Source organism: Diadema antillarum, unplaced genomic scaffold (genome assembly GCF_040938485.1).
Source record: "Diadema antillarum isolate AM-2024a unplaced genomic scaffold, OU_Dant_1.0 seq00000696_RagTag, whole genome shotgun sequence".
NCBI classification, from domain to species: Eukaryota; Metazoa; Echinodermata; class Echinoidea; order Diadematoida; family Diadematidae; genus Diadema; species Diadema antillarum.
Genome location: NW_027271601.1, coordinates 1,985,925 through 2,004,235, shown reverse-complemented (window position 1 = coordinate 2,004,235; position 18,311 = coordinate 1,985,925). Strand labels below are relative to the sequence as shown.

At 37.6% G+C, this 18,311-nt stretch overlaps 2 protein-coding genes across 2 annotated transcripts in view; one reads left to right on the top strand and one right to left on the bottom strand.

Annotated features, from left to right (window-relative positions):
- The window catches only part of LOC139737606 (tau-tubulin kinase homolog Asator-like), a 44,746-nt gene extending 36,661 nt beyond the window's left edge, over window positions 1–8,085 (bottom strand). The window contains exon 1 of the mRNA XM_071648286.1: window positions 7,995–8,085. The gene's annotated coding sequence lies outside the window, so the exon portion shown is untranslated. The remainder of the gene's footprint in view (window positions 1–7,994) is intronic.
- A 1,599-nt stretch (window positions 8,086–9,684) lies between these two features.
- On the top strand, window positions 9,685–17,442 carry LOC139737605 (multifunctional methyltransferase subunit TRM112-like protein). Its single transcript, XM_071648285.1, has 5 exons — window positions 9,685–9,815; window positions 13,111–13,212; window positions 14,176–14,268; window positions 16,692–16,797; window positions 17,344–17,442. Exons 1-4 carry the CDS (start codon window positions 9,717–9,719, stop codon window positions 16,791–16,793), a joined length of 396 nt encoding a protein of 131 aa, XP_071504386.1. The 5' UTR covers window positions 9,685–9,716; the 3' UTR covers window positions 16,794–16,797; window positions 17,344–17,442.
- Window positions 17,443–18,311: the final 869 nt, after the last annotated feature.

Sequence of the window (18,311 nt, the reverse complement as noted above, 5' to 3'; positions counted from 1 at the left end):
TCTAGAGTGAGTCAAACAGTATCTATAAATAATACGCATCACATGTAGAATCAATGCAAAAGCTATAGGTCACCAACCAGCTGACGCATTTTTACAACAAGCCTTACGATCTCAAAATAGCTCAGATTAAGAATCCATTTGAACACAATATAATATACAAATGTAGTGTCCAACACATATTTGATTTGACCTTTCTACAGCTCAATTTTATTTCTCTTTAACAATAATGGCTAATCAAGGCATGAATTCAAAGTGACAGGAACAAATTCTATTAAGCTCAATCTTACCAGCTGAAAAAAACAAAAACATTAAAATGCTGTCTTAACTGCATCTTGCTATCACATCTGAGCATCTGTCATTTTGTTTTTATTGATTTAAGATGAACACCTTATCTCAAATACAAACATGTTTGCTTGTGTGTCTCGTGAGTTTCCTGCAAAAAGCCATAACCAAGTTTCCAATACAGAGGTACTCAAAGAATATCAGAAGGTAGCAGCCCTTCAGCTGCATGCCTTAAAGGACAAGCTCACCTTCATAGACATGTAAATTGAGGGAATACAGCAATAACTGAACATATCGGCAAGATTTTGAGGAAAATCGGACAATCCATTTAAAAGTTAATCTAAATGTTTGAAGTTTCTGCTTAGTCACTGCTGCATGAGAAGACTACTACATGTACAGCTTGTGATGTCACAAGTGTACAACAATAAAATCCACATGTATTATGAAGGTGGACTTGTCCTTTCATGGTGGAGGGGGGAGGAACAGAAACATAAGGTTGGACTGAATCTTGGCTAAGGAAATTGAACAACAAAAGACAAATTCCAGCTACAACAAGAAGGAAGGACTTTGCAATGGGGAGTACTGATCATTTAAAGTCTTCCTGCAATCTGTGAATATTCTGAAGAGTTTCCCAATCATCTCCAAGTAAAGCAACTGTTCTCAACTACAAGTGTACAGCTGTACCACGAATATTGACTATTCACCACAAACTTGCATCACTGTACATCTTGATCGTGTATGATTGCACTTGGCTCGTAATCCCTGTTATGAATTGCACAATTTTTACGCAGCAAAGTTGCAGCCGAAGAATCTTGCTTGCGCGAAGTTGACCATTACCAATGAGCATACGCTTCAGCGTACATATTCACTGATGGGCATTTCTATTCGAGCAGGCCTTTGCCAATCATGGTTTACGAATAATGACAGTGGGGGCAGCAACCTCCACGCATATGCAAAGATCATTTCAATCACAGAACCATCATATCTGACAACTGACTCTCTTTAAATCAATTTATCCTCATTGCTGTCAGTCATTTGTTTTATGATCCAACTAAGTCTAGCATTGGAAGAAGTGACCGTCGGTCAATCTGTAAGAACAAAAATGGTGACTACCTTGTCGCCCAGGCCCCAAATATCAAATTTATAGTATACATGTATGCCACAGATATACTTGCTTAGGTCTATGGACAGCGTCAATATCTTCATTGAGGTTTACACATATTCACATACTAGTAATGTTCAAAGTGCCCCATAATCCTCCAAGCCATAAATGAGGAACAGAAATATGAACAGATGGGACTACAGCATGGTAGAATACACAGTTCAGAGCTATGCAACATTCGCCCATCCATTATTGATGATGAAGCAACATAACTTATTGTCTTCTTTCCTAAACATCATATCTACAATGTACCGGTAATTATATTTTGTATATCTAACAGAAATTAGTTTGCATCACAGCATAAAACTTCTGAAACTTGAGCACTCTTGACAGCAATAGACATTGTTATTTTTCCAATTAATGTGAACACAAAATTGTGGCCATCTACAAAATTGTAGCAAATATTATAATCACTGATGGACCAAATGTATACATGTATCTGTTTGATCTCGCAAGAAAATTGCTTTTTATCATGATGTAAACTTGAGATCACAAAATGATGTGACATAAAAGGTGGTCAGACTTGTTGATGACACAGTTTCCTTTACTTTCTATCAATTCATGAAATAAATTAAGCACATATTAAGTACACAAATGTCCGATTTTCTTTTTTTTCATAAGGTAAAGTCAAGACTATTTTGCAACAGCTGTAAACAAGTCCAGTATTGTGTTGCAGTTAAAAAAGTAATATGAATGGAGTCCCTTGACTGAGACTAGCATCAACATCACTCTCCTCCTGCTTACACGTAGATGTATAAATATACCAGGAAGAGGCCCGTCTCCCATACCATATGATGCCATCCTTCCCTCCATCCACTGGTATGCATAGTTAATGAGCCAAGCCCAGCTCTAGCAGGACTGGAGCCAGGGTCTTTGTGCAGGATGAAAGATGCTGTCTTTACACTTGGTATGCAAGTGAAAAAAATATACCTAACAATATGTAAGTGAAGGAAACAAACACAAAAAAAAAATGACAACAGAACTGGTATTGTCTGCTTCTGAATTTCTAGTAGCCCTATCATCATGAAGACAATGCTGGTCCTGAAATTAGTAAGTTTGTTTCAAGTACATACTTTCAAAAACTTGTGATGATATTTAACAAATCTTTACATTACCCTGATGTATTTATTTGACAGACTGAAAACAGTCCCCATCCATACACACATCATTTTCTCTCCCTCTAACATACATGCACACGGACACACACACACACACACACATACACACGCACATACTCCCTCACATTAATGAAAGTATTTCAAAGCACTTCACCAGACCTAAAAGATCATTTCAGTTTCACTGGAAATTTTGAAGGCATCAAAACCAGACAGGCCATCATGGTATAAATATAGATTTGTAAATCACCAGCATGGAATCCATCCTGGTTGGCTTGCCATGAAATCTTTTCTGTCGTCAGATGCTATCTGCTACTAAATTGATGATGAGGATCCATTCCAAGTGCCCATCATATGCTCAACTCACTATAAAGACACATTTTGAGACATCCGCACGCAAGAATGTGTTTTGTTTTAGCACATTATATATCTTTCTTTGCTAATTCCTTTTTTCTTTCCAAGATCTGGGTCCTGTTACATAAAACTTGCTTATCAGTGACAACTGCTACATTTCTATGACAAATTTGCTCTCAGCCAATCAGATGCAAAGATTTCAGTAGCTTGTGACAACTATCACAACTTATCACTGATAGCAAGTTTTATGAAATGGGGACCCAGGTCACTAATCTCTTCTTCAATGTATAGTTCTAATCTCATTTATTTTCCTTTAATTTCCATGTCTTCATCTCCCTCACACGATTCTCTCCACTTACATCGTACCTATTACGATTTCCGATGTCCCTTTTCTCCTCCCCCACCCACTACCAACTTCCCCCGATTAAAAGATACATGTACAAACTCACATGTCATTATCATAATGTGAGCCATCAACTAAGTAATATACACTTTGTATATCATATTTAACACATCCTTGAAAGCTACATTCCCCTTATCTTGCTACCTACATTGGATTGTCTCGCACACAAAATATCCTAGCAATGACTTTTATGAACTGAGCACACAGTCACATTTCATGCCAAGTGCACAACATATCAAACCACTTCATCTGTGCTATCCCTATAGTGATCAGAAGCAGCAATGTATCATTAGATCACTAAAATGAATGGACAAAAAAAAAAACTTAGGGAAAAAAAGCAGAGTTCCAAGAGTTGATATGATTCCTATTTATGAATAAAAGTTATGGGGTATATATAATGAAAAAGAAAATATCAAATTCTATCACCTGTGCCAAGTGTTGAAATGGAACAGTTGTGACCTTTTGAACGATCATGAGTTTTGGACAGAAACTATTCTAGCAGTCCCTGAGACTACAACTAAACCTTTATCAATGGCTTTAACACCAACTGCCATTCATGCACTGATCTGTCATAGACATTCAGACTGAAGCAAGACACACTATGAGACCACTGATCTGAGATCTAACCATTTATTTTACAACCACACCTCTTTTTGTCAGGTTATATTCTTGTTTTAGATTATATCTGTATCACGTACACTCATATGTGCAATGTAGTTATTGTAAGATGACTCAGTCTGATTTAATCAAACACTTGACATACAGGATATGAAAGGTACTGTTTTAGTTTGTATTTCAAGTCTGTAATTATGGATATAATGTATGTTTTCTTGTTCATCAGTATTTCATGGACACTTATAGAAACAACGAACAATTCTTAGGGAGGATAAAAAAATGAGCAACTTTAAGTGTTTAGGTCCTGAGTACTTGGGCTAGATTTTCTGTGTATATCAATGAGCACTGTAGTTTAGTATGATCATAAAATGATACTTTTATTGCATAGTTAGGACATTTAAGGGATAAAACCACAAATTTATGAAATAAAGGAAGATTAAACTAAGCACAACAAAATGCTTATCCTTACCTAACTTCATACTGTTTTCTAAATTAGCTGCAGACATACAAATGTACAGCTGTACAGTATGAATGCAAACAAAGGCCCGAATTCACGAAGGTGGTACAAATGAAACCATGGACAAAAACCATGGTTTAAACCATGGACAAAAACCATGGAGCGCTAAGTGTCGTATGGAATATTTCATTACGAAATCAGTCATTTCGTCTATGAAATTATTATTTTGTAACGAAATGACAACATTTTGTAACTACATGTACATGTAAATGAACATTTCGTCCATGAAATGATAATGTTGTTTACGAAACGGTCATTTTGTCGACGAAATGACCAATTTTGTAACGAAATATTTCGTGCGACACTTGGCGCTCCATGGTTTTTGTCCATGGTTTAAACCATAATTTCATTTGTACCACCTTCATGAATTCGGGCCAATATGTTTACAATCAAAGCTATAAACCTTCACTGTACAAAATGTAGAATACAGAATATGTCAACAGGATATCTGTAATAATGTACATTTTTTCCAAGCAGGTCAATCTTATCTTCAAAACAAATAAGTTCATGCATGTGGAACGCAGAATGATGTGCTTATGGAATGTGATGATTTCAAAATATCATCAGAACCAACAGGTATGAACATTTTTTCTTTTAACAACTATGGATGTAACATAAATTTGAATACTCAAAATGCTATTAGTGCACTTCATGAACGCTGGACATGTTCTACGAAATTCCTATAACACAAACAATTTAGAACTTCAAAAGAAAGAAAGACATGTTGATGTTGCAGAAAGAAAGAAAGAAGTCTCCTCTGAGATTTATCACAGACATTTATAGGCATTACCAGGAGTGCTGAAACTCCAACTGGACACACTGTGACTATCTTACAGACTGTACATCTAAACACAAATTCTAACAGGCAAGACAGACACTCAAGAGTATTTCATTGTACCAGGTAGTCACTCTAGAGGGCAGCATACCATTAATAATTTAGTCTATGGCATCAAAGGGGCAGGCCCTAAACATTTGCATAGGTTGAAAGTTATCGCATAATGTATCTGAAACTTCACCTACAGTATGACAGCCCTTTGTGGTTCGTCCCAGGCGATGAGCCAAAGTCAGAAAAATATGATATCAACCAGGCACAGAATGCCACCTGAGTAACAGAAGACTCAGATGCTGACCCAGGGCTCAGCTCAAAATAAGATTTTTGAAGGTCACAGCCATTTCTAAACGGGCACTTTCAGCTTGGGTCAAAGTGGCCTTGGATACCCCAAAATTTCTAGGAGCATCTAAGGCCATTATAAAGGGCATTAAGTCTACTTTTGAAGGGCAGCTAATTCTGGTCAAAAAGGCATCAAGGCTATTTTTTCTTCTAAAATGACAAGTAGCACAATGTAAGGCACTTCGGTACCAGAGAATTGCAATATAACACACAGACACACACACACAATATATCTCACATACAAATGTACATACATATTACTGGTGATACCACATTGATTTAAGTCTGAATAAATTCACTGGCCTTTCGATTTGCATGATATGACGGAGCAACAACGGCCAAGAGAAAAGAGGCATGAAGACCAAATAAAAAAGGGCAGGTAAATTCATGGCCTGGAGAATAATTTTTCGGGGGGGGGGGGGGGGGGGGGGGGGGGGGGGCATCACAGCCAACCAAAGAGGCATCGACAGCCATGATGGCCATTGATTAATTTGGGCCCTGCTGACCAGTCCTAAATCATTTACAATCATGCGTACAGATACCAACATAAGTAATGCTCTGAGTATGTTGTTCATAAAAATACCTTTCAAGGGAAACTACAGGTGCTCACTGTCACATTTTGGCCATGATGTTGTAACTCTACTCTGATATGATAATTCTTGCATTAAATTTTTTGGTACAAATCTGCAAAATACTGTACACTGTCAACAAATTTGACTCTAAAACAATGTTGTTTTGGGTATAACCATTTTTTGTATAATACATTTCAGTTTTAAAATGAGAAAATATCTACCATCTCTATGGTGGTAGATCTACAATGTAGTAAGTATCCTTACTCTACAGTTTACTCATCTGAGTATTGCTGCTTTTGGCAGGGTGTGACAGGTTGGATTGTGGCTTTGTGACACACTTACTGTATCCATTTTTCTATTGGTTAAGAAGTTAGAACAAGCAATCATTTTAAGTCTATACTCCACACAAGCAGAAAACAGGACTAATGGCATTGACAACAATAAACTGAAGACTAAAATATCATCAGTATGTGCTTGGTATTGCTGTTTTTGTAGTCATCATCTTTACTCCACAAATGACTGTTGCATGTGCCACTCACTGGTGTTCTTTTACTGCCCATATATACAATGCAGATGTAGACAATGGTACATTTGCATAATTTACATAAATTCATTGACTATGATATGGCTACATATACTGCAATGCAAATGGAACCCCATCCCTACATCATCTTACTGTATCTCTCTCAATTATTCATCTGTATAAACGTATACCTTGTATCCTCTGTTCAGGTGTGATGAACTACAGCATTGTGCCTCTGTATGTACTTGTACACAGACTACAGTGTTTGTACACGTATGGAAGGAGAGATTGCAAATTTGATCAGAGAAGCAGTGCAGTGGTCATGACCACAGAAATTATAAGTAGAAATCTACAATTTACAAAATCATCATGCATTAATTCCCACATGACAGGTCACACGGACATGCTGTTTTGTTTTATTTTTTAAATCTAAGACAAAGTTATCGGTTATTCATGTTTGTAGCTAGACAGAAAGATCCATCTGTCCGGAGGAGTCTTTTATTTTTTTGACATTATCACTCTCCTCCCCGGGTATATATAGGAGGGGATCTGTGAAGCCAGAAGCAATCTCCGCGGAACATATCCCTGCCGACGACCAGATACAGACTGATCGATGATCTTTTCGGTCAACTTTGCGGCATACATTACATAATTACATAGATGTACATAAATTGTATGTTCATCAGGTCAGACACTGTTCATATCATGTCATTGTTGCAATGTACAATGATGTTGCAGTCTGTTCCCCATTTTGGAGGCCTACAGCTGAGTGACAATGTTCAGATCTCGATCGGAATCACTTCTGCCGACATTTAGGCCCCATCTGTTTGGACGTGTGATTCAATGTACACGTACGCGTGTGTGTTGAACACGTAACGTTAGGACGTAGACCATCGGTTATTGCCCGCGGTACCCAGAAATTACAGGATGAATTTACAGGGTAAATCGACTCTATAAAACATTCATTTAGTAGAATGACGCTGAAAACACAGCAGTTAGTCAAATCTTTGCTATACGATTGGAATGGGAGGGCCGAGTCGCTCAGCCACACAGGCGGATACACACGTCAACATGTGACCGCACACTGCTCCATTTACTAGCGGGGCGCACCCCGGTGTATGTTGAGGCGTATACCGCAAGCAGCAGCGATGGCATACGTTGCCAGATCTTTCACGACAAGCAACGTAGATACGACTCAATACCTCACCAATTATGAGCGTAAAATCAAATTGATGTAAATCCTGAACCCATCTAATATCATATCATGACTTGATACATACCTGCTTTCTCTTAGGTAATCGCAGAGAGCAGGAAATAGTATCCAATGTCGTCTTTCCGATCAATCACAGAACAGCGACGAAGACTACAAACACAACATCAGCGATATATCCCAGGATGCTTTGTACACAAAATGATCGTAATCAACGAGAATTTGATAGTCTTTTATTGAGCCCCACTAAAGCAAACGCTGTGTGGTGACTACAGGGCCCCATTTCATACAATTAAAAAGTTGATATGATAGCAACTCTTGCTGGAATGGCAATTGTCATGGTAACGACAAGAATCCAGCTTCCTGATTGGTTGTTCCTATGGGAAGTTGCCATTCCAGGAAGAGTTGCTAACCTAACATCTTTTATGAAATGGCGCCCAAAAGGTGCATACTTTCTAGCTTTGTTCTTCATCAACTTTTTGACCCCAGTTCTATATACCTATTAAAATTCAAATTTAAAGTAACTTGTATGTCCTCCAGTACCAAATAATTACAATGAAAATTTGCGTACAGTGACATTTTATGTACATTGAAGCAGGCGTGGCATACCCCCCCCCCCCAAAAAAAAAAAACCACACACACACACACACGCCAAAACACACACACAACTGTACCGGCCTACAGATGAACGACAAAATAATAATGATGATAATGATATTAGTAGTAGTAGTAGTAGTAGTAATAATAATAATAATAATAACGATGATGATGATGATAATAATAATAACAATAATGATAATGATAATAATAATAACAACAACAACAATAACAATAATAATAACAATAAATTAGTGCAGGATTATATGTATATTGTTATAGGCTATATAATACATGTAAACAATACATGGAAATATCAGCTACAAGCTGCATTCACGCATTGTAGAATTCTTTTATAGTTTTCAAATAATTTCGAGATGTTAGTAATAATGACTAGGACATTGCTGTGGTGGTTCATCACGGGCATCATTTGGCATGTGTAAAGAGAACATGATTTTCAGGCAAAAAAAAAAAAAAAAATATTGTGAACCAAAGCCAAGATCACCTCATTGAAAATCTCTTCATCTCTTCATTTAGCAACTTTGCCAATCCAGTTTTGTGTGGTGTAATTTTCGTGTTGAATCGTGTGACGGTGTATCATACTTTTGCAATTTAAATTATCTTTTTTTTTCTCTTGCTAATCCTCGGGATTTCACAATGAATGCAAATAAAGGGATAACTGTCTTGCAAAAGTACTTTAGAGTACAACTTATTTTGAAATAATTTGCAAACTCAATTCCAATTTAATATCTTTGCGTCTGTAGAGATCTACATGGCATTGTCCGCAGTGTCATAAGGGTAGTGTACTAGTAATATTTGTATTTCAACAACTTGTCTGGCTGAATGGTGATAATAATCATTTACTTGTCTACGTATTTGTAACATGAAAACATTAGTTCGATCTCATATTCTCTCTGTGTTCGCAACCGTGAGAATGAATATGAAATCATAAGCCTGTCTCGTGTGCCACTGACCGTATTATTTCAGTGAATTTGTTTATCGGGTCTGTTTCAGAGACTAGATAGAAAAATGAGTCTCGGACTTCCCAGCATCCTTTGCAGCACAAAATGGCCTCCTCCATGCGACAGACCACGATGTATGTAGTGTGTTGTGTGTGCGAATGATTGCTTGCCTCCCACAACGTGCACGATCACGAATAATCGTGAAAATAGCAAATCTCTTTATTTCTGAATAGATGCGATCAACAGTCATTAGAGCAATGAAGCTCATCACGCACAATATGCTGACATCACACGTGAAAGGTGTCAAAAATGGTTATCCACTAAAAATCGAGGTGAGTAACAATAGATCTAGATCTACTTCAATAAATTGAAGTTTTACTTGGACAACAATAACATATCCAAAATTTGGCAAAAAACATAAAATTTTAACACGTTACGTTACCTTGGATGTGGGCACGGGCATATAGTTAAACACAGCTTATTTGCCCCTCGGTGTCGTCATTAGATGACATAGATAACTTTTTGTCGGGCGCTGTGCAGAAATTGTGTAGGCCTACATCATCATATGGACAAAGAACCCTTCGAAGTTCGAGCCATCTAACTTAGTTCGGGCTACCCGGGCTGTATTTGTTCTTGTCATGACTCCAGAACCTCTCTAAGTTAGACTTGAAACTGTTTACAGATGGGCTGTCAACTACAAATGGTGGCAACTTATTCCACTCGCTAATTAACTCTTTGAGAGAAAGAGCACTGTCTCACTTTGGACTTTACATAACGCTACATGTTTCGGTACTTCAGTAGAAAATGTTCTATCTTGAATTTAGCTCACCCTCGATTTTCGAGGGCGAGTTGTCTTGGGTCCGAGGGCGAGTTGTCTCAAGTGGCGAAGGAATATACCCCAAATGATTGATTTAATTTCAGACAAAATAAAAGCTGCTTCAAAATAATATTGTATTTATCTCCCTAAGTTGAATATCAGAATGTACACAGTTTCTATTTTCTCCGATTAAAATCATTGTTAAGATGAAAATTATGGCATTCTGAATCGCATTTTCCCTGCCCTGAGATCACAAGAATTGCCGAATCGTCCATGCCCGATCTCCTGATCTCCATGCTCGCCTCCTGATTCCCATCGGCAAACTGCAGTAGATTGTTTTACTTTGAATGCACCTCTTAGACTTCATTTATGATTCAGGTTTGTATTATTGATTAATGATGCTATATAGTAGGTTAAATTCGATTAATATTTTACTGTCTTTGTTTATTCAGCAGAAGAAGAAGTAGAGTCGATCTCGCCCTCGCCCCTTTTTCTCCGGCTAGCGCGGCGTGCATTGTGGGCTGCATTGTGCTCCCGTAACCGCTCCCGTTATGCAGCCCACACAATGCACTCCGCGCTAGCCGGAGAAAAAGGGGCGAGGGCGAGATCGACTCTACTTCTTCTTCTGCTGAATAAACAAAGACAGTGAAATATTAATCGAATTTAAACCACTATCTAGTATCATTAATCAATAATACAAACCTGAATCATAAATGAAGTCTAAGAGGTGCATTCAAAGTCAAAAAATTTATTGCAGTTTGCCGATGGGAATCAGAAGGCGAGCTCAGATCGGGCATGGACGATTCGGCAATTCTTGCGATCTCAGGGCTGGGAAAATGCGATTACAGAATGCCATAAGTTTCATCTTAACAATGACTTTAATCAGAGAAAATAGAAACTGTGTGCATTCTGATATTTAACTTAGGCAGATAAATGCAAAATTATTTTGAAGCAGCTTTTATTTTGTCTGAAATTAAATCAATCATTTGGGGTATATTCCTTCGCCACTTGAGACAACTCGCCCTCGGACCCAAGACAACTCGCCCTCAAAAATCGAGGGCGAGCTGTCTTCGGGGTGACTTGTCTCGAGGGCGAGTTGTCTGGCGCCCTTGAATTTATGACCACGCGTCCTTCCTCCAGATTATGAGAACTCAAAAAACTCTGAAGACTTCATACATGTATCATCGATCCCATTCACAATCTTAAAAATCTGTATCATATCGGCTCTATGCCGTCTGTATGCCAATGAAGACAATTTAATAACAGATTTGAGTCCATGTAAATTTTATTGTACAAATTTGTCTCTAACAATGGTTTCCATTAACTTGCAAATATTACTAGTCAAAGTACAACTCGCCATCCGATAATTATTTGGTTTCTTCCTATCTCCTTGACCTTGCTTGTAAATTGGAGAAACATTAATTAGCATTCTTCCATGCCTTTGGAAGTTCACCTTTTGACATTGACATAGTAAGTAAATCTGTGAGTGGTTTCGAAACGCAATCTACAATTTCTTTCAAAATACGATTCTGCACATTATCTGGACCGGGGGATTTTGTTTGGTCAAGTTTCAATATAACTTCTTTCACAAGTTGTTCTGTAAAAATGACTGCATCTAATAATTGTACATCATGAATCGTGGGATCCAGAACTGGAACATTTGATAAGTCTTTGTCAAGTTGTGTGTAAAAACAGAGGCAAAAAAGTTGTTCAGTGTTTCTGCCTTTTCTGCATAGTTTACTGCTATACCTCCATCTGGTTTCTCCAAAATTCTTTAAAAGGGTTTAAATTTGGTTTTGCTTTGCACATACCTCCAAAAACTCATGGGGTTACAACTCAATTCAGATATCAGTTTGCATTCAAAGTCCCTTTTTGCTCCAGATACCACTCTAGTTACTTCATTTCTAGCTTTTCTGTAGCAGTCTCTGTCTTTCTGACTTCTTGTCTTTTGATAACAATTCAAAGCTTTATGTTTTTTGACAATTGCTTGCTTAACAGAACTATTCAGCCATAGAGGTTTCTCCTTCACTCTTGGTTTAACTTTTGGTACAAACTTATCAGTAATCATTCCAATTACTTTCACAAAAACATCATTTGAAGTGTCCTTCTGTATCCAACACATCAAAAATGTCATACCCGGTACCATCATAATCTCCTCTAAAAAATTCATAACGTTCAGGTTTCTCAGTAGATAAATAGCAACCTGGCAAATAAAGTTCAAATTCGAGGACTAAATGGTCACTCTTGTCTACTGGGGAAGATGTGTGTAAGGACTCTACCATATTTTAGGAATCTACGCGTACAGTAGATGTCTACAACTTGTAGATCTAGATGTGTCTATGTATTTACATCATTGTACATTGCATTGTACTACCATATGCGGTACGCTATGAGATGGATGCGAGATGGATGCATATGGTATGCATGATTGAATGTCATAGATGGCATAGCATAGCCTATAATTTATATAGAACTTAGGCCCATTTAAAATGAAATTACATGAAATGTATAGCATGGTACCAGTACATGTGAGTCTACAGTCAGTCTAACTAAAATTAGCCTGTTTGTAGATCTGTGTAGTATGTAGACAGATAGACTCTAAATTTTGACATGTTTTATGATGTGAAATTGCCAGGGTCCGTGGAAGGATACCATTTGTACATGCTGATACGCGTGTGGCTGGATGGTAAAGAGTTAAGACACATGCGTGTGGCTGTATACGCTGCCTTGATATAGACATGCACCATCATCATCACAATTTAGTAGTCAATTTGAATTACACATATGTACTTTTCATCATTGTGCAACAGGCTGAGAGCACCAGAACCCTGGAGGTGGAATTCAATCCAGACTTTGTAGCCAGAATGATCCCAAGGATTGAATGGGCTGTACTATACGATGCTGTCAGCAGCGTGAGTGTATTCAAGTGGTCTGTCACTGTCAGACAGATTTATACATATTCTTCCAACTGTACTTTGGTAAAAGTATCAAATATATGTCATATTCTAAGATAATAAAAATGCTTGCTGTCAGTGGCATACAAATTGCATGTACCTACACGTAGTAGTATTAAGCGCTGTGCAGCTGTACAGTACATTTATGAGGTAGAAAGTCTCAAATCAAGAATTGTCTGCATAAGTTTCCTTTCACTGCCTAATTTGTAATTCTTGCCATTCTCTATGATTTCTCACATTATAAAGAAAATAAAATTAACATGTTGAATTGTGGACAGTTGAACAGATTAAATATGTGCACTTAACTGAGCAAAAATGTGTGCTGAACTGTTGATCCCTCTGCATGGCACAATGTTGCTAATGGACACTCCTGTCTCAACAGAACTCATCAGACTTATTATAAAATCCACAAAGTTTCTGTGATGACTCTTAAGGGGTTAGAGTTAATAAATTTGTGTATTTGAGGATTATGTAGAATTGAACCCAGCCAGTCTGTCTATGAATCAAAGGGGATCAGCAGATCTGGAAGAATTATCTGATTCAGTCAGTAAAAATTACAGGAAAAAGGGACGATACATTCAAAACTCAAATGAAATTAATTAAAAAATTGCAGGTAAATATTATTGCCCTCCCTGTATGGAGCAGCTCTACGACAATTTGGGATGTCACTGTGTTAGAAATATGAAATGAATGTCCTAAGTATTGGGGTCATTAATGGAAAGTACACAATCCTTTGACCTGTTACTGAAATACTCTATGTGGAGGCAAAAATTAACTCGCCATGCCCTCTGAAGCAGCGTAGTAAAGGCTGCTTTACTGTCCAAGAAAAATGAACTCTGTTTTGGTTGATAAATCCCCACAAATGTTTGGGGAAATGTTCAGTCTAGTGTGAAATGTGCTCTTTTATGCTTCATTCTATAGCTCAACATGACGGGGAGTCTGCCAGCTCAACCTGTGGAAAACTATGAGAGTGATGAAGAGTTCTTGAAGGAAGCACATAGAGCTATGTTGGAGGTGAGATCTCACATGGGAGTGTTCTGGAGCTTACACACTCTCAGTCAATCAATCTAGGTGCGATGTCAGATCCTGACATTTGCTGCAATCATGTCTTCCTCTCTATTCTTGCTGCACTTGATGAGCTCGAGAGGGGTAATACCAGTAGCCTTATTGATACTATCCCTAGGCATTGCCGTCCATGTGATCTTCAGTCTTAGTTTCCTGTGTGGGCCTTTTGTCCTCAAGCTTTTCTTTTTTTTCAAAACATTTCCAAGATAATAAATCCTTCTTGTAATGATAGTGTTGATGAGCTGTCTGTTCATTTATTATTCTATCGGTCCGAGATATCCTAAACATTCTTCTTGGAACCACATCTCGGCAGCTTGAATACAATCCTTCAGGATCTTGCCGATTATCCAACTTTCGGCTCCATAAAGCATCTCACTGACCATATGTAGCACTTTAGGCTCAACAGCCCCTTAGAATTGGCACAAGTACTCTCAACTGGCTCAATAGGATATTCAAATTTCCTGGATGCCCTCACAATTTAATGAGGATACTCTGCTGTGGAAGTGTAGAATTTAATTCTACCTCGAGTTGACTTTAAGTTGCACCTCAACACTGTTCAAGTTGGCATTTATGAATATAGTTGTACAGTTGTAGTAAACTTTAAAGAACAGAATGATGGAAGTTCCCTCAAATTAAACAAAATGCAGGGTTTTTTTCAGAATCGGACTGGAAATTAGATAAGGAAATTCAGATATTGTGTACACTGTATTTTAATGAAATGGTAATATGTTGTATTAGTAACAAGTGTTTAGATCAGATGGTCATGTGATTGCTTCACAAGTCTCACACACAAAGTTCACTTTTTTTTTCTCCTTTGACATCAAAAAGAAAGATTGGTGTCCTTCAACAAATCAATTTTAAGTTATTGCAGTAAAAAGGCAATACTGGCTTTTAAAGATAGAGAGTTGTAGTAGCTAAATTATGTCCAAAAATAGTTTTTATTACCTCCGCCAAGGGAGGAGGTTATGTTTTCGTTACCGTTGATTTGTTTGTTCGTTTGTTCGTTTGTTAGTTAGTTTGTCGGTGTGCAAAAATAACTCAAAAAGTAGTCAACGGATTGGGATGAAACTTGCAGGAAAGTTGAGAATGACACAAGTAACAAACGATTAACTTTTGGTAGTGATCCGAGAAATTTTTGGGAATGTATGAAGGATTTTTGATATTTTGGCAGGTAGGGTCAATGAACTTGGGAGTTCAGGCTGCGAGTATTTGAGGTTTGCATTAGTGCACTAAAGTGCGTGCTCTAGTTTCTGCTAGGGCGAGGTGCACCGTGCAGCTGAGGGTTTATGGCGTAACAAAGGCTTCTATATTGGGAAATCGGGCGGCTTTCAGCACACAATGCTATAAGTACATAAGGGTAGAAATCACTGATATCTCTATGGAAGAACAAGATCAGTGGTGGAAATGAGCTGCATGCTTTGCGGAGGTCTGTGCTCTCAAAGTGCTTCTCTAGTTTATTTATTTATTTATTTAGTTTTGTGAACAAACCAATTTGAGAGTTTTGAGTTTACAATGTCATCGCCTCTTCTAATGTGTGGTTGACACCAATGTCACTATTTGACGAAAGTATGTCAAAGGGTAAAATTCCATTACTTTGTAATCCATTCATTCACTCACTCACTCTTTCAATAATTCATTCAGTGATGTTTCACGTATTCATTTTTGCATTTATCCATTCATCCATTTATTTTCTCATCCATTCATTTTCTCATCCATTATTTTGACCCGTTGAGGACGAACTGATTTTGCTATAACATACATTTTCCATAAACACCTGCTCGGGTTTTCCTGAGACTAGTCTTCAACATATTAATCATTCATTCATACACTCACTCATTTGCTCACTTCTGTATTTATTATATCAATTATTTAGTTATTAATTCATTCACCTTTTCATTAAAATTCCAGGAGGCTCATTTTGCCTCATCTGCCCTGTTACAATGTCCAGGCTCTATACTGTGTTATGGGTAGAGATTGTATTGTGTGCAAAATATGGAGGGAGCCCTCTTGAGTTCTCTGCAAGGTCATGGGCTAACAATCCCACATGTGTACTGAAGTGTTGTTTACAATGAAGTGAATACTCATGTTTTGAACATCCACCAAATAACCAAAAACCATTGTGAAAATGGTAACCCCTTGAAAATATCGTGCTGCAACACATCAGCTATCATCTGTCAATTCTTCGTTTGCTAAAATGCATACTACAGTAGTACCCTCTATGAATATCAACCAAATATTTTGATCAGTTTTTCCTATTGTCAGAGTGATAGAGTGGGAGGAATAAAGTGCATTTGTTGTGTCAAGATAAATTTAGAATTACAATTACATGCATTTTGTCACCTGCTTTGCATTTTGTGTGTTTTTCTCTTCAGATTGAAATAGTGGAGGGAAATCTTGTATGTCCTGAGTCTGGAAGAAAGTTTCCCATTAAGAATGGCATTCCAAACATGCTGCTGAATGAAGATGAAGTATGACGAGGTAAGCCCATTACATTGGTGTCTGTTCATCTTTCTATTTGTTTATTTGATTTTCATGCAAACTTCTAATGTTTCAAACAGTTTCCCCTGCTTTTGCACTCTTCTTGTAACCTCAGAATGTTTTTAATTCTCAGAATAGACATTAAACTTATCTAATTTTGCAGCCCTTCTGAAAGTCCTGATAGATGTTGTACCAAATATTACATTCATTACTTTGTTTCCTTACTCAATTTAAATACAGTATTTGCAGTTTTATGCCCCTGCACACCCATGCTTTCAGAGCTGATTAGGTTTAGGATTGCCTTTCTACCCTTTCATCATCCATAATCATTTCTTGTCTCCATGATAAGTTTGAGAATAGCTTGTGGTATCTAAATGGCAGAATAGCCACGGATTTCATGTTTTGTTGATGCATTGTTACAGTAGCTTTTTCCTGCTGATAAATGTGTAAAATTTAGCTTCAGGATATGCGATGATATTCTCTTCGATACTTTACATCAAACATGAGAGCTAAATAGCTGTGGAAATGTCATTTCGTTTGCTGCAGAATTGTCAACAGAGACTACTGTGGAAAAGTCCAGCATCACTCCCAAGAAATTCTTTGTGGACATGATGAATACTGGACAGGGTCTTTGTGATTCAAGTCGTGAAAATGTGGACTTATGAAAATTGTCAAGAGGAGTCATCATGTGTCCTTTATAACTGCACTGAATGTCTCGACTGGTAGCATTGCCACTGTGTTTATTTGGTGTAAAACACTCTCATTCACATACATTAGACATGTGTGTTTTTTGATACAATGTGTACTGCACACTCTCAAGCCCGATTCACACTCGTAGGATGAGTGTGTTTTATTCAAGGGGATGTGGGAACTCAGTTTCACTCCAGCTATTACTCCCTCCCCACCCACTTTTTTTTCCTGGTTTAATTACCATTGGCACTATACAGGTACAACTCTCCATTCTGCTTGGTGAAGTGGTCAATGTACAATAGGCAGGCCTGCTCTGATGTGAGCAATGAATATTGATACATTCTCTCCTTCTGTCATATTTCTTATGGAAATTTAAGCTGGTAATTAGCAGTGTGATTTGACTAGAACGGTTGCAAGAAACACTGAATGCCTGTCAGTGCATGTGAATGCACTAATCGTGTTTGAGAAACCAGAAGGTACTAACTCCATGGACTGTGTGCATTGTTACATCCCTTCTTGTTCTCAGCTGATGTAATTACCAATGTAAGCACTAATTGAGAAGCAGAAGGACATTACCATCAAATGCATACAAAGAGTTGATACTGCCCATCTAGTACTCAACTATTCTGTATCTTGTTTAAAAGTGGATGATGGCCATGAACAGAAATGCGTAACTACACTGTAGTCAGAGTGTTTTGATCTTGGAAAAGAACATTAATATTATGAAAATACTGGTACATTTCCACTGTTTGCATATCCATCCAATAGAGTTGTCAGCCCCGCTATACAATGTATTTGACAGCTCCTGCTCTTATCTCCTGTCT

What these genes read in the sequence shown, in the direction of transcription:
- LOC139737605 (XM_071648285.1), top strand. Translation starts at nt 9,717, where the DNA reads ATGCGATCAACAGTCATTAGAGCAATGAAGCTCATCACGCACAATATG. An exon ending in GTTATCCACTAAAAATCGAG is followed by an intron (nt 9,816 to 13,110) that starts GTGAGTAACAAT and finishes ATTGTGCAACAG; the next exon opens with GCTGAGAGCACCAGAACCCT. An exon ending in CACATAGAGCTATGTTGGAG is followed by an intron (nt 14,269 to 16,691) that starts GTGAGATCTCAC and finishes TTTTCTCTTCAG; the next exon opens with ATTGAAATAGTGGAGGGAAA.